Source organism: Candoia aspera, chromosome 9, assembly GCF_035149785.1.
Source record: "Candoia aspera isolate rCanAsp1 chromosome 9, rCanAsp1.hap2, whole genome shotgun sequence".
In the NCBI taxonomy this organism is placed as follows: Eukaryota; Metazoa; Chordata; class Lepidosauria; order Squamata; family Boidae; genus Candoia; species Candoia aspera.
In genome coordinates, this window is record NC_086161.1 from 20,029,299 (window position 1) to 20,045,978 (window position 16,680).

The 16,680-nt window shown below is 40.4% G+C and overlaps 1 protein-coding gene across 3 annotated transcripts in view; it reads right to left on the bottom strand.

The window, feature by feature from the left end:
* The window catches only part of BIN3 (bridging integrator 3), a 531,071-nt gene that overhangs the window by 46,896 nt on the left and 467,495 nt on the right, over positions 1-16,680 (bottom strand). For all 3 annotated transcript variants that reach the window (XM_063311532.1, XM_063311531.1, XM_063311530.1), the window contains 2 exons: positions 10,989-11,029; positions 7,164-7,225 (listed from right to left, as the gene is read on the bottom strand). In XM_063311532.1, coding sequence (XP_063167602.1) covers positions 7,164-7,191 — 28 coding nt within the window. In that variant the 5' untranslated portion in view covers positions 7,192-7,225; positions 10,989-11,029. The remainder of the gene's footprint in view (positions 1-7,163; positions 7,226-10,988; positions 11,030-16,680) is intronic.

The following is a 16,680-nucleotide window of genomic DNA, read 5'->3' on the forward strand; positions in this document are numbered from 1 at the left end:
GTTAATGTTTCTTCCAGAGATTTTAACTCCAGCCTTGGATTCCTCAAGCCCAGCTTGTCGCATGATGTGTTCTGCATACAAGTTGAATAGGTAGGGTGAGAGTATACAGCCCTGCCGTACTCCTTTCCCAATCTTAAACCAGTCCGTTGTTCCGTGGTCTGTTCTTACTGTTGCTACTTGGTCGTTATACAGAGTCTTCAGGAGGCATACAAGATGACTTGGTATCCCCATACCACTAAGAACTTGCCACAATTTGTTATGGTCCACACAGTCAAAGGCTTTAGAATAGTCAATAAAACAGAAATAGATGTTTTTCTGAAACTCCCTGGCTTTTTCCATTATCCAGCGGATATTGGCAATTTGGCCCCTAGTTCCTCTGCCTTTTCTAAACCCAGCTTGTACATCTGGCAATTCTCGCTCCATGAACTGCTGAAGTCTACCTTGCAGGATCTTGAGCATTACCTTACTGGCATGTGAAATGAGTGCCACTGTTGGATAGTTTGAACATTCTTTAGTGTTTCCCTTTTTTGGTATGGGGATATAAGTTGATTTTTTCCAATCTGATGGCCATTCTTGTGTTTTCCAAATTTGCTGGCATATAGCATGCATTACCTTGACAGCATCATCTTGCAAGATTTTGAACAGTTCAGCTGGGATGCCATTGTCTCCTGCTGCCTTGTTATTAGCAATGCTTCTTAAGGCCCATTCAACCTCACTCTTCAGGATGTCTGGCTCTAGCTCACTGACCACACCGTCAAAGCTATCCCCGATATTGTTATCCTTCCTATACAGATCTTCCGTATATTCTTTCCACCGTTTCTTGATCTCTTCTTCTTCTGTTAGGTCCTTGCCATCTTTGTTTTTGATCATACCCATTTTTGCCTGGAATTTACCTCCAATGTTTCTAATTTTCTGGAAGAGGTCTCTTGTCCTTCCTATTCTATTGTCTTCTTCCACTTCTGCGCATTGCTTGTTTAAAAATAATTCCTTATCTCTTCTGGCTAACCTCTGGAATTTTGCATTTAATTGGGCATATCTCCCCCTATCACTGTTGCCTTTTGCTTTCCTTCTTTCTTGGGCTACTTCTAGTGTCTCAGCAGACAGCCATTTTGCCTTCTTGGTTTTCTCTTTCTTTGGGATGTATTTTGTTGCCGCCTCCTGAACAATGCTGCCAACTTCTGTCCAGAGTTCTTCCGGGACCCTATCTACTAAGTCCAGTCCCTTAAATCTATTCTTCACCTCCACTGCATATTCCTTAGGAATATTAGTGAGCTCATATCTAGTTGATCTGTGGGTCTTCCCTAATCTCTTGAGTCTGATCCTAAATTGTGCAAGAAGAAGTTCGTGATCGGAACTACAGTCAGCTCCAGGCCTTGTTTTTACCGACTGTACAGATGTCCGCCACCTTTGGCTGCAAAGGATGTAATCAATCTGATTTCGGTGTTGTCCATCTGGTGAAGTCCATGTATAAAGCCGTCTCTTAGGTTGTTGGAAGAGAGTGTTTGTTATGCAGAGTGAATTGTCTTGGCAAAATTCTATCAGCCCATGTCCTGCTTCATTTTGTTCTCCCAGGCCATACTTACCTGTAATTCCAGGTGTCATTTGACTGCCCACCTTAGCATTCCAGTCTCCTGTGATGAAAATAACATCTCTTTTAGGTGTGTTGTCCAGTAGGTGCTGCAGATCCTCATAGAACTACTGTACTTCAGCTTCTTCAGCATCTGTGGTTGGGGCGTATATTTGGATCACTGTGATGTTAGATGGCTTGCCCTGAATTCGAATTGAGATCATTCTGTCGTTTTTGGGGTTGTATCCAAGCACTGCTTTAGCCACTTTACTATTAATTATGAAGGCTACTCCATTTCTTCTGTGGTCCTCTTGTCCACAGTAGTAGATCTGGTGGTCATTTGATGTGAAGTGGCCCATTCCAGTCCATTTCAGTTCACTGACGCCCAGAATGTCTATCTTTAATCTTGACATCTCACCAATAACCACATCCAATTTGCCCTGGCTCATCCAGATCTTACATTCCAGGTTCCAATGGTGTGTTGATCCTTAGAACATCGGATTCGCCGTTCACCACCAGCACCGTCGGCCGCTAGCCGTCCTTTTGGCTTTGAGCTAGCTGTGTCATCATGTCTGGGGCTAGTTGAGCTCATCCTCTGTTCCTCCCCAGTAGCATTTTGACCATCTTCCGACCTGGGGGTCTCACCTTCCGATGGTATACCGACATATCTCTGGTTGTACTGGTCCATTTAGTTTTCACGGCAAGAATACTGGGGTGGGTTGCCATTACCTTCCCCAGGGATCGCATTTAGTCTGACCTCTCTGTCATGACCTTCCCGTCTTGGGTGGCCCTTCCCGGTTTAGCTCATGGCATCATTGAGGTGCTCAAGCTCCAGCACCACGACAAGGTAACGATCCTTTGCTGAAGGGTACTACTACTAGAGGGCAGCAAAGAGTTAGCATTTTTAGTATCTCTTTGCTGCCATCTACTGGTGGTCTCATTTTTGAAGCTCAGACCTGGTAAGCCCTGGTATTGAAAGAAGGGAAGAAGGTAGGAACCCCAGATTTGCTGTAACTCTTTCCCATCAGGTTAAAATATAGTTCTGTGTAATGTGCATCGCATCCATTATTTTACTGTTATTCCTCTAAGGTTCTAGGTACGTTATGCCTCCCCACACAGCCCTTCTCCTTATAAAAAGTGAGATATCCATTTATCTTCTCAGTCAGTCTGTTATACACCTGTCTTCCTAATGCAAAAATAAGGGTGTGAGATCATTCTTTGCCCAGGGCCAGCCAGCTGAGTGACTGGAAACCAGATTTTGCTTTTCTGAAGCCAGCTTCTTCAGCTAATCTGGTGGTAGGTCAAGTGATTCATAATCCAGCTTTTCAGGAATTCATTCATTATCTCACGTCTACACAATAAACTGAAACATAAAGAGGAGATACCTCAGAGTGCATAAAACACTAATGGGAAAATTCCAGGAGCACTAACTGATGGTTTGGAAGAGGAGCTATTAATGAATCTGTGTAAACATCGAGGTAAATGTTCATATATAATCAAGTCCATCCTATTTAAAACGCACTGCTTATAAAAGTACATGAGTTAAGGCTCTTTTTAAAGCAAACACAGAGGTGGCTAGACAGACAGAGGCAGCCTTTTTTCAGTGCTGTTAAGCACTGCTTAGTTCCACCACAGCCCTTTCAAAACCTAACAAATCGCAGCCAATTAAGCTTTCGCAGCTTTCAGTAGTTTTACAAAAAATATCCTCTGGCAGCTGTGACAAGATAATGAAGGCAAAGCAGAGTTACCTAGGTGTAAGCCCCACTGAATACAGTGAGATTTATATCCAGGAAAACATACGGGATTAAGCTGCTAAGGTGTTAGACCACATTTTAGAAGATTTAGCCATGGGGAACGTTTCAGAATCAAAGTAGAGGAACATCCTTCTCTAGGATCAATGCTGGACCAAGGAGCATCAGTGAGGTTTACCTGAACCTGGGTTCAAATCACAGAGGTGGTGCTGTGGCCCAAATGGGCACCCAGATACCTTCCTTGCTGCCCATCAGAGCCCCTGCCCCGTAGGACTTTTTAAAGATGGCTTTTATTTTTAAAAAATTAATGAGAAGTTGGTAGGCTGCTCAGGAAAGCAAGAGCTCTGTCATAAGAATAATTTCTACTGTTGAGCCTCATTTAACCTTATCAACATTTCTAGAAAATAAAATTAAAAGCCAGCTATAACACAATGTTTTGTTTACAGATGTATCCACCTACCCAGAAAAAAGAAAAAGATAGGATGAAGTGATAGGGAGAGCATTCTCAGGGAGATAGAAGGAATGGCTGGGAGGAACCTCACTACTTTGCCTCCAATGTATTATATTCTGTGGCCTGCAATCACTTTGAGAATACTCAAGGCTCATTACTCATGACAACAATTTAGCAAGGAACCCTGTGATATACTCAAAAATTCAAATGGGGTCTGTCAGTTCCCCAGCACTGCCTATTTCTGGTCTATGCTATCAACTGGTGTCCTATTGCTTGTGCAAGTCACCTCAAATGCAATGCAATATTGGCCCCACATAGCAATAATTAAAACAGAACTTGTTTACAGTCAGAGTAAAACATTCAACTGTGTCTTCAGTTGGAAGAGTGAGTTATGTGCTATATTCCTTTTGAATTAAAGAGAGCAAAACACGAGGTTTAAGTTCACAGAAAGATGGCAAAGCAGTCACATCACTATCATTCTCCTATTCTACTTTAAGAACAACAATCCTAGAATGACCATTCTAGTTTCACTAGTTGTATCAATCATACTCACAGATGGTGGTATTATGAAAACCTTTAGTAACAGTCAGCATGATGCAATGTTTAGAGCAGTGTTTCTCAAACTCAGCAACTTTAAGATGGGTGGACTTCAACTCCCAGAATTCCCCAGCCAGTATGGTGGCTGGGGAATTCTGGGAGTTGAAATCCAGACATCTTAAAGTTGCCATGGTTGAGAAACACTGGCTTAGAGCAACCTCCTTTAATCTAGTGCTCCCCTAATGTGTCGGAGTTACAAGTCCCAGAATCTCCAGCCAGAAGGCCAGACTGACTGGGAATATTGAAAATACTTGGAAGATAATAGTTGGAGAGGGATGGGCATTAGACTTGGACAACAGAACCCAAGTTCAACTCTCCACTAAGCCATGAAGCTCACTGTGTGAACCTTGGCCAGCTGGGGATGTTAAGGTAAGGAGGAGGGCGGGCAAGGAAAACATATATATTGCCACCAGCTTCTTGAAGAAAAGGAGATGAATGATAATCAAGAAGACAAAACACCACTCAACAGAGACCAACAAATGGCTCTGAATATTATCATCATCATCAAAGGAACATTTCCTTCTGCCACCGTTATGCCAGCAATTTAAGATCAAATTTATTTTAACAGAACAGGGGGAAAAACCCATAAAGAATGTATGGAAAAGTCCCATTAAGAGTAACCACCTTTATAAAGAGCTAGGAGGAGAAAGATCTCTGGAACTCTGAAACTTGAAAATAATATTTAAACGTTTTTTTAAAAAGCAAACAAATCAATAGAAAACAAACAGCTGAAGATGGCAGGTGACCACATACAGGGCGAAAGGAAACAATCAAAACAGGGATATCTTCAGATGCTGTTGTTTTTCAGGCAGTTTTTTTTTAAAGCCAGAGTCTGTGCAAGAGTGAAGGACCTGATGCTGTCTGCATCCATGGACTTCAGAAATTATGACATTTATTTCTCCGATTCATATAGCAATACTACTGAAGTGGGGCTACAGTTACTGATTTACTGTAAGGAACAGAGCAGCAGGAGGTAGAGGTTTGAACTAAGAGTGATCAAATCATGTAGAACAGATTAAATTATCAATCTTCATCACTGGGTGTTGAGGACACTGGTAGAGAGAATAGGGACGAGAGAACATAATGGATTCTCTGCCAGAATTCTGTTGGCTCTGGCAAAAGCACATTAGCAGCTTACACCTCTCAATTACTTATAAGGGAGGGGTGGCTTGGATGTATTTGTCTAACCCCATCTGGCCAGGTTTGGGTGTTTCCAGTTTCTGTCACCAGCAAGAAAGACAAGCAAAACACAAGAGGGTTGCCCCACTTGCAGAGATCAGGATGGCACATCTTTAAATGCAAAATAATGTTTTGTTCTTAGATCAGAAAATAGGCAAACTTGTGATGACTGATGCTTCAGAGCTGAAGGTGGGAGGAGGGGGAAGCATCTTCCCACAAATCCGTCGGGGCTGATCCAATTATCAATGCCTCCTGAAAAGGAGGAATTCTCTGGAGGAAAAGAAGGAATTCTTTGCAAGGGAAGGAGAGAAAGAGAGAGGTAAAAAAAAACAACAGGAGAGAGGAAGATAGATAGATCTGTTAGATAAGATAGATACTGTAGATCTGATAGAGATCAGATAGACAGATCTCATAGATAGATAGATAGATAGATAGATAGATAGATAGATAGATAGATAGATAGATAGATAGATAGATAGCCCTGCTAATTTGGAGGACTAATGCTATCCTTCATGGTCTACCTATAAGGGAAAGCAGAAAACCAATTTTTCACATTTAAAAGCAGAATGATATAGGTTATTGCTCTGTGGTTGTCAGCATTACTGGGTCAACTCAGAACCAGAAAAAAGTTCAAATTCTGCATTTATGCAAAGCTCAGAAAATTACATAAACAGTCAAACTCATCTACACAGCTTTTCTGTCTTTCAAGAAAACTGAAAACAGAATTTATTTAAATATTTTTATCCTTCATTAGGATTCAAACAGTGAACTACCCAAAAGTTTAAAACTGTTCTTTACTTTCTTTACTTTCTCACTTAGGGAGGCAACATTTATGTTTTCGCTGATCACAAAAACTCCTATTTTTTCATTTGTGCTTTTTCCCCTCATTCTGGCCCTCATTTCATTTCTGTTCTGTTTTGCTCTGGTAACTCATTAATCTGATCCTCAAAACAACGTGAGAACGAAGAAGACCGAGGACTTTTTAGGCTCAGAGGAATGTCGAGTATCATTTTCCTTTTGTTTTCTACAATCCGTGGCTGTAGCAAAATACCTGCTATCAACTTCAGGAGCTGTAAAAAGCTGCTGGGCTATTTCCATAATTAGGGACCTTAGTTAGTTCTTTCTCTACATTTCTCTCCTTTCAGTTTGCTTAGTCTCCATGTTTGATGGGATGGGATGGACCAGGGCTCCTAATGGAAAAGCCACAGAGTACAATGCAATGAGGCCAAAAGGGCAGAAGAAAATGAACACCTGGAGGCCAGATGTTTCTCTCTGAAATCTCAGAAGCAAACAGCTGTGTCAGTAGGAAAAGAACAAACAAAAGAAATGACTGCCAATTTACTCACTGCTTCCTACGCTTATCACTGTGTCCAAACCAAGTTAAATCCAGCCTTAACCAGGAATTCCCTGGATGGAAAGTATTTGCTATTCCTTCATACTAATCTGTTTGTAACATATGCTGTAGTTTAAGACTGTTTTTATCAAAGGAGACATTCTGACCAGTGAGAAAACTCAACAGAGACTTAGCGAACTGTGGCTAAATGTACAGCTTCAGAACATGGAACTGAAAAAGACCCCAAGAGGCCCAAATCTCACTTAGTACATCAGATACACCTACCTAGGTCTGCATCTGTGCTTTTTTTCATATCTTTTTGGAGCTTCTTAGTTTGATCTTCCAACCTAAAAATAGAAAAATAGTGTTGTTTTTGTTTTAAAATGTATATAATTAAAGCTCTCTCATTACAAGACAATCTGCAAATGACAAGGAAGGAGGAACAGGGGAGAAATGAGAAGACAGTTGCTGGATTTTGGTTTGTGATATATAGGAGCCAACAGAGAAGACTAGAAGAGGAGAGAAATAGGAATACAGGATATTCCATGGCCACTATGATCAGGAAGAATCACTTGGAGATCATCAGACATGGAAGCTTTAGTAAACAAGAACTCCATTTGTCATGAAGGACACTGCTACATGCAGTTAGGCCAGATGGGCTAACACACTTGGACCAGAATTGCTACTTCTGTTCAGAGGTATCTGCACAGATGGGGACTGTGACAGCATAGTTGTAGCCCTGTTCCTTTTTAACATGCATTGCACAGGCAATAAACTACAGTATAAACAGGTAGTACTTTGATCCCCCCATGGATGCCTTGCTTCTGTAGATTTATTTTGCACATGCTTTGCAAAGAATCATTCATCACTCCCAAAGCAACTGTAATATTTAATGGGACAGAAGAGGGAAAGTATTACATACCTGGGCAATAATTATTTTAATTTCATTTTAATATAAATCAGTTCAGTCTTTTTCCTGGCCCTGCCTACTTGCTTCCTTGCTTTTAAATTCACAGTATTTCTACACCTCCAAAATTACATATTTCCAGGTGGCTTACAAATTTAATAATAATAATAATAATAATAATAATGAAAATTATGATACAAAACTCATAAGCATCATACTACTGTAATTCTAAAATATCAGTAAAATTGAAAACAGCCCACTGCCAACTGGATAGAAAGCAAACTCTGGATATTGGTTTCCAAAGGCTTGTTAGAAAAGCCATATTTTCAACACATTCTCATAGGTGTCTAAAGCAGGGGTGTGGAGAAGGGGAGCATGTTCCTAAGACCCAGGACGTCAACAGAAAGACACTGCTCTGGGGCTGATGCCTCCTTCACTTCCTGAACTGGGGGAACCTGAAGCATCTCCTCCCAAGCAGAACGGACCGATTGGCCAGACTCAACTTGGAGACGACATCTCCACAGGTATCCTGAGCCCATACCCTCTATAAATAGGGTACATAAATATACCAAATACCAACACCTTGTATTTGGAAGCCTACTAGAAGCCAGGGCAAAGTGTTGTGTTATACAGTATTGCTGAATTGGCTTGATGCACGTGGGCTGCTGCATTTTGCACCAATTTCAGTTTCTGGGTAATCTCCAAGGCAGCATTGAAGTACGTAGGAGGGTGACTTCTAGGGACTGAGACCATTCTCTTCTCTCCCTTTCTCTTCCCCTTTGCAACTTCCACACTCTCTTAACTACCTACAAATAGAAACACAAGACCTCCCCGGTCCGATCAAAAGATCTACAGAACCCTAAAGAGTCATGAGGTTTTGGTGAATCTCAGCACGTTTGAAAGATTTTGTGGGGGGAAAAAATATATTGGAGAGAGACAATTCTTGAGGTTCAGAAAACACTACACTTCCTTATATTCTCCAGTAACCTTTTACCCAGGTAGCAGACAAATGCCACTGAAAAGCTGATGAAGAAGCAGGAAGGCAAATGCTTGTTTGTTTGTTTTTCCAATTTCTATCACCGCCCATCTCCCCCAAGGGGGACTCTGGGAGGTTTACAATAAAATTGGAAGTTAAAACTATAAAAGACATAAATTATCATACAAATAACAGATATAAATAGAAAGTAAATGAATATAAAATCCAGCAGTGACAAGACCTTGCTCAGGAGGGAGGGCACTAAGGGACCAGCCACCCCCAGGAAGAACTATTGCCCTTCCCATCCCAGGCAAGGCCGCAGAACCAGGTCTTCAAACTCTTCGGGAAGGCTGGGAGCGAAGGGGCCTGCCTCACCGCCGGGGGCAGAATGTTCCAGAGGGCGGGCGCCATTGCAGAGAAGGCCTGCCTCCTGGACCCTGCCAGGTGGAATTCCCTTATCCTTGTTCCCAAGGATACACCCCAGAAGCTTACAGAACAAAAATCAGGTAAGACCACAAATGGAATTCAATATGCAGGTGGTGAGCAGGACCAGAAAATAACAGTATGTGATCTAAATGGTGGCAGTTTCTATCTCTATTGTATAGTTTTAATAAAAATATGTTTGTCTGGGCAACTCTAATATCCATCTCATGCCAAGACTCCAGTCTCTGCTCATTTCTATACATTGTATAAAAATGTTTTTTGCACATCTCCTACCATATAATTAAACCGATACATTCATTAGTGTATAATTAAATAATTAAATTAAACCAGTGTGGAGTTCAGAGGCCTGTGAACATTTTCCCTCTGTGGAAACAAAAATTAGTATTTTCCAAGTAAGGAGGAGTTGCACAAACTCCCCCTTAGGAGAGGGGTCCACACAGAATTCCTGCCAGGCCAAGCTAGAAGCAGGATCTGTGTCAAACACTGGAGAAACAAGGGAATTCCTAGAGCTTTTCTCTTTGAAGACTGTTGGCAAACTGGCCAATAAGGTGACAACAGTAGAAAGAATGGTCCTGTAGATCCTTTATATCTTGACATTATCTCAGTAAATACTGATAGGTAGGTTTGTGGGGAAGGAACAGCCCGGATAAACATGTATATCCCTTGTCTCTCACGCCCAGAACTCCGCAATGCTGTCATATATAATTATTAGGATTTGGAAAGACTGATTGGGAACAGTACCACCTTAGTTTGACTCTTCCCTACTCAACATCAGATTGGTATTTTCCTTTGTGTTGTTCAAATACAAGACAGACATGGGCAATGACGGCTACCAAGTAGTTGTAAAACAAATCAGATCCTGGAATGAAGGACAGAGACTAAACCAAGGTATCTATTCAGAAGCAGCAACTTACGAAGCCAGGGTGAGACCTGGATCAAGAAGGCAATTCCAGAAAGACCAATTAAGCACAGGTGATCCTTCGAAAGGAACAAGCTAGCCAGGAGTCTGACAGCTCAGATGCAAGTAAGTTCCAGCTGTTTCATATTATAATAATGCCTATATGGAGGATAGTTGCTTTAGGTAGGCAGTAACATGTACATGTACTGGATCATGTGGAGATAATTATAAAGCACAATATGGACATGTACCACAGAAATGGTGAGGAGCAGCAGCAGTAACACTGATGTTAAAGGCAGTGCTTCCTTCACAGAAACGTACTTTGCAAAATGGTCTTAAAGAATAATAAGTACAGAACAACCTGACCCTTTTAGCCTTTCAGAGGACTGTGAAGACCCAGCTCTTCCCCAAGCACTGGGCTAGGATGGGGGTTCAGCTGTGAGGATGTTTGGTCTGGGGGCTGGGGGGAGGGTGCCTTTGTTTTTAACCATGTTTTATGGATCGTTGTGAGCCACCTAGAGTCATTGTATGAGATAGGCGGCCATATAAGTCCTGTAACTAAATAAATAAAACAACGGTTGGTGAGAAGATCGTCAGCTCTGGAGGTGAAGGTGTCACCTAGGTCTCTCTGTATAGCCCCGTTTCCATCCTACCTAGCCTTCACAGGAATGATAAAACATTAAGAACTGGTGCTTAAGTCATCTTGTTTCCTTTCCTCTGGTATCATGTCATTTTCGATTACAGGCAATTTTTTATTATTCTGTAAACTGCTCTGAGAGCCTGTCAGTCTGAAAAAGGAACATAAATGGAAGGAAAAGAGGAATGTAAGGGAGAGAAGAGCCAAGAAAGAACACCCACCCAAATAAAATGGCTAAGAATACTTACTGCTGAAGCTTTCCATATTCCCGTTCAAAATCTCTCTCAATCTGTGAAAGGAAAAAGAATCCAAATCAGCTAAAAATCCAGGACTGTGATTAAAAACAAGAATTCTACCCAATGCAGTCAGGACTTCTTTTTTCCAACTGCAAGAACAGGCTAGGCTACAGTTAGCAATATATTAGGGGCTCTCCAGATGTTGGGCCTCAATTCTCACCATGTCCTACTGTTGCACGATGTTGGTTGGACTTGGACTTCAGCATCTAAAGGGCCACATGTTACCTATGCTTAGAACAGACATCATATTATAATCCTAATGCACTTCAAGCCTTGGACATACAAGAGAGTTAACAGAATCAGGAACGAAGCCAGCTTGGCAATGAGCTGCATTTAATGTGTAACTCAGAAGCTCATTTATACCAAATTTGCCCTAAATACCAAGTGCTGTCTTAACCCCTCTCTTCTGACTTACAAGCTATTTGACATTTAAGGCAGAATGGTTAGGAAATTGCGCACAAATCCGAGAGCTTTAGCACACCAACAGCAATCAACATCTTTACTTTTATTTATTTATTTATATTTATTTTTCAAATTTCTATCACTGCCCATCTCTCCCGAAAAGGGGACTCTGGGCGGTTCTTTTCTTGGGCTGCTAGGACCAAAGGACATAGTGGTGCTTGGTTTCTGAACAGATGAGAACAAAGGCCAATTAGATAGCTGGAGAGACCATGTTACTAACTATGGGCAATCATGCATTTACTTTTCTGGTTTGCAAGGCTTCATTATAACTTAACAGCTGAAATATGAAGTTGTTTTTCATGAATGCATTTGGTAAGGGGCCGCGGTGGCTCAGTGGTTAAGACGCTGAGTCAGAGGACCATTAAGGTCGGCAGCTCAGCAGTTCGAAACCTGAGAGTGCAAGCTGCGTGATGGAGTGAGCTCCCGTCAACTTGTCCCAGCTCCTGCTAACCTAGCAGTTCGAAAGCATGCACATGCAAGTAGATGAATAGGTAGCACTTCGGTGGGAAAATAACAGGGGCATGAAAGGAGCCCCCTCAGGTGTCCCCCGGGCAATGGTGATGTCACTGGCAAATGTTTTCAATACAGAAGCGCCTTGGTAGGTACTTCTGACATGGAAAAAAAATGCATTTGGTAGAGATGACTCTACCTTTCAGAACTCTGGACAGTTGGTCCTATTTGCCCTACAAACAAGAATTTATCCTTGTTTGATCCATTTGATAAGAACATTTTTGTCCTAGCCAAGACCTAGCCAAACTTCAACCTTTTGTGCTTGAAACTGAAGTCTCAATCTTCCCAGGAAGACTGGAGATGAATATATTATCCACGATGCTTAAGGCAGGATATCTATGATAATTGCGATCACTTTCATCTATATTGCTCTCATTTTTGTTTGCAGATACTTCCATACTCTTGTTTGCCTACAGAAGAATCATCAAAAGAATGACTAATAAAGCCTTTAGTAATTTGTAACATTTGGTCTGTTCCAGCATTCTAAGCCCATCTTGATTAAACTACTAGAAGTATCATACTGTCAAGACTGGCTGATACCGAAATGCAGTTTTGTTTGCCTTAATATCTCTCTGCTTGGGTGTTCTTCTCTCCCCATAAAACGGTGTAAAAGAAAAGGGTTCAGCCAGGTCTACAGAAAGGTGACGGGACAATTCCTTGAATTTCTTCTAATAGATCTCAGAGTATGTGTTTCATTTCACAACAGTCTCATGAATAAGACCGGGAGCGTGAGTCTTCCAATTTTTTGGTCATCTAATTCAGAGCCAAGAACATTGGCATGAGACAGGGAATGACCAATCCATCTTTAGATTTGCCCTTTTCAGATACTGCCATTGAGCCACCAAAGGAATGAGGCCTTTAGGCTGAAAATAATTTCCCACATCTGTCTACACAGATAGATCTTTGAACCCCGTCTGCCACAAACTTATTCTTTTTCTTTATGCCCACTTTGATCTCCATCTTTAAGGTGATTCCGTGTGCTCAGCCAGTTTCAAAGTTTGCCAACCACGCCTCAAAGGTAATATCTGTTGAATAATATTTATATATTATTTCTAAGAACACTTCCATTACTGACTTACTCCAAGCCTGCCGTCATCAACATTCTAATCATAAAGGCATGATCTCAAATAATTGCTATGTCCCCTTACTTTTGAAAGAAGAAGCTTTCTGGTCTCTGAAAGTATCACTTTAAGTCTACAAAGCTGTCAAGGCAATTCTGAACTCTGGTTTGCTGCTCTGGGGGAATTGGGGGGAGCATGTATATATAGCAACCAATAATTTATTTGTTTAAAACATTTAAAGAACAGAATAATTACATAAAAGAAAAAAGAAAGTGGAAAAAGACATAATGGATGAAGAACAAAATATCAGTAAATAAACAAAAGGATTTTCAATTATCATAAAATTTAAAAATAATTTCATTGTTTTGTTAATTAACTAAATGTATAGAACTAGGTTCATTATATCCTCTTAAGAAATAAGTAAAAATCTTTATTAAACTCTAAACATTAATATTAATATTGATACCACCACTATTTGTTATTATTCTAAAAAGAAATGCACATAATCATGTAAAGGGAAAGAAAAAGAGAAAAAAAGAGAAAAAAATAAAAATATTTTTAAAAAGGAGAAAAATCAGCAAAAGCAATGAGTTCTAAGTTCCCTCCTATTTTACTTGACTATGATTGCATTAAAATATTTGTAAACATTGAAATTGCTTCTAATTATTATCTGTATATCAATTGTCTCCCCCTTAAAAACTATAGTCTAAGTTTCTGGGTTTGCCTTGTTGTGTGACCTATCATATATAGGGAAGCCATTCTTGCATTAATTTAGTCAAATTTCTGTTCTGGATGTTTATTGTTAATTTTGCCATTTCTGCGTATTCCCCAAATTTTCCTAGTTTGGTAATTGTCGGTCAAGTGACTCTTTTCTAATGTTGGGCCAAATTTGTCCTTCAAGCCACCAGCATGTATCAAGAAATTACAATGTTTTTAATTGATTTGTTTTGGAAGGAACCTGAAATCTTTAAAGGAAAGACCAAATAAAAATATAATAAAGAAAAATAAAGAAAAATCATTCACTTCGGTTCCAGAAGGCCACACACAACCATTACTCTCTAGCAACTACTTTGCTCTTTCGTATAATTGGTTGTTGGAATCACACAAGCTGAATCTTTCAACAGGAATAATAATAAGCTAGTAATTTCTGGAGGTTTTTTACAAAGAAGCTAATTCACTGATTTTTTTTTTTTTTGCACATTGAAAAAAGTCAGATTACAGAATTCTTGTGTTCCTTCCAACTCCACAATTCTGTCTATAATTTCTAGAATGCCTTTTAATCAAAGTATCATACTTCAAATAAATTATAAAAGGGGTTCATACTTCTAAGACACTATGGCAGGACACTGAAAGTGAAGAACAACTTCTCATTAAACTGATGAATTACAATTACATGGTCTAGAAAAATGGAGGGGGGAGATTTTGTTGTCACAAAATGAAAAGTGGTATTACCAGTATGCTAAGGAGAAAGCTGGAAAATGCAACTTGCTCCTGTAACCAGAAAATTTAAAGGGGAGGAGGAGAATCTAGGCAGATAGTTATTGCTGTAGATCAGTGTTTCTCAACTTTGGGAACTTTAAGATGTGTGGACTTCAACTCCCAGAATTCCCCAGCCTGCATGGCTGGCTGGGGAATTCTGGGAGTTGAAGTCCACACATCTTAAAGTTTCCAAGTTTGAGAAACACTGATGTAGATATTCATGTACAAAATTCTCAGCAGCAAAAATAATTTTAAAACAAATTGGGATGTTTCAAGTTAAAATATCAATTTGCCTTTTAATTAACTCTGCTATAAAGTCCCTGATGTTTCAGAGCAAAGGTCTGCAGATGTAAATGATCTCTTTATGACAATTTTCTTGATCATCCTTCTCGGGTTGTATATTTAAATTTGTCCAAAGGCATCTCAAACTGATAGTCATTTGACTTAAGCCCCAATATACAATATTATAATCCCATATCTACTTGTTTTCCACATTTACAGACCTTATTTTCATTGGTAGCTATGCTGAAAAACCATGTAGAAGACATTGTTGAAGCAACCAAAGTTTGCTCACTGCTGGGCTGTATCAACACACAGGATGCTGACACTGTTACAGTGTCCTGGGCTTGTCAAAATTCACAATGCCTTTCCGGTCAGGTAATGAGTATAAAAAGTTAAGTCTTCTTAGGTTTCCAGGGCTGTCCTGGTAGTAAAAAATAATCACTGAATTATTTATTTAACTAGGGATTTCTGCAGGGTGCGGTCAAAAAAGCGAAGATGGTGGCTGGAGTGGTGTGATCGAAGTTCCACTAGTTTACGATTGTCACTCACATAACACACACACACACACAAACTTGACAGAGCTTTGATCACACCACTGCAATGGCATTCTTGGATTTTTTGACCATACCTTTTGGACACTCCCATCTATGATCATATCTGAATGGGTCCTAGTTGACTTAACAGCCCAATGTCACAGGGTGCCACACTGGACCCTGACGGAAGATCACTGCCATAATTTTTGACACGTACTAAAATTAGGGAGTCAACCCAAATAGGGAATACTTTGAACAAACATCTCTATTTTTCTATATACTTCTCAAAGAAATATAATAATCTGAAATCTTTGAATCATAAAGGATACCCAGAATCCCCACAAAAGTTCTAGACAAACAATGGAATTTATGCAAATGAATGGGGGCACTGGAAATTCTAGGATATACTGAAATTGTTGCCATCTTCCAAAACACAATTTTCTTACATTTCAAAACAAAAGAATCCCAAGGAGAAAATAACTGGCAAAAATATTGTTCCTGAAATCCCAAGGAGCTGTTGCCAGTCACAGTATGTAGCGTTCAGCAAGACAGAAATAGGAGTCTAATGCGTAATAAGGCCAGGCTGCCGGAAAAGCTAAGAGACTGACCAACATGGAAAGTAAGATGGAAATATTTTTAAATGTTTATCATTTACTCAGAGCCTATTGTTTAATAAAGTGTGAAACTGGGAAAGAACATTGATTTCCAACAGGTGATGTTAGATGACACCACAAGTTGCCTCTTTTTGAGCATCTAGAACAGTGCTCTCGGCAGCTTGAAGATGTGCGGACTTCAACTACCAGAATTCCCCAGCCAGCAGAATTCCGGGAGTTGGAGTCCACACATCTTCAAGCTGCCGAGGTTGAGAAGCACTGATCTAGAAGCTCCAGAGAGAATTAATACACTTTGCTTCCTCTAAAGAAAAGGCTTTAGCACCATCTTCCCAAATCTTGTATCATTGAGCTATAACGGGAATGACAATCGCCAGAATTTCAAGCAACCCTGGCTCTTTGTTCATTTCCAGTCTCAATTCAAGCAACTGCTGCTCACCATAACTGTGGATACCTGGTGGAACCTCTTCACCCATACCAGCCTTTCCTTCTGCAAAAGCTGCCATCTGAGACTTTTCTTTGGGTGCCAACAAAAAGGAGCTATTTTCAACCCACCTTTGGAATTCTTTTCACAGGAAAGATGGTTTGATGCAAATGTTCCTGCCGGGCCAGCAGCAGAGAAAACTTTTACCCGGGATGCTATTAGTATGGTCTCCCCCCACTCCCCCGGCTCCAGCCGCATTTCATCTGCTGGATTTTTATTGCT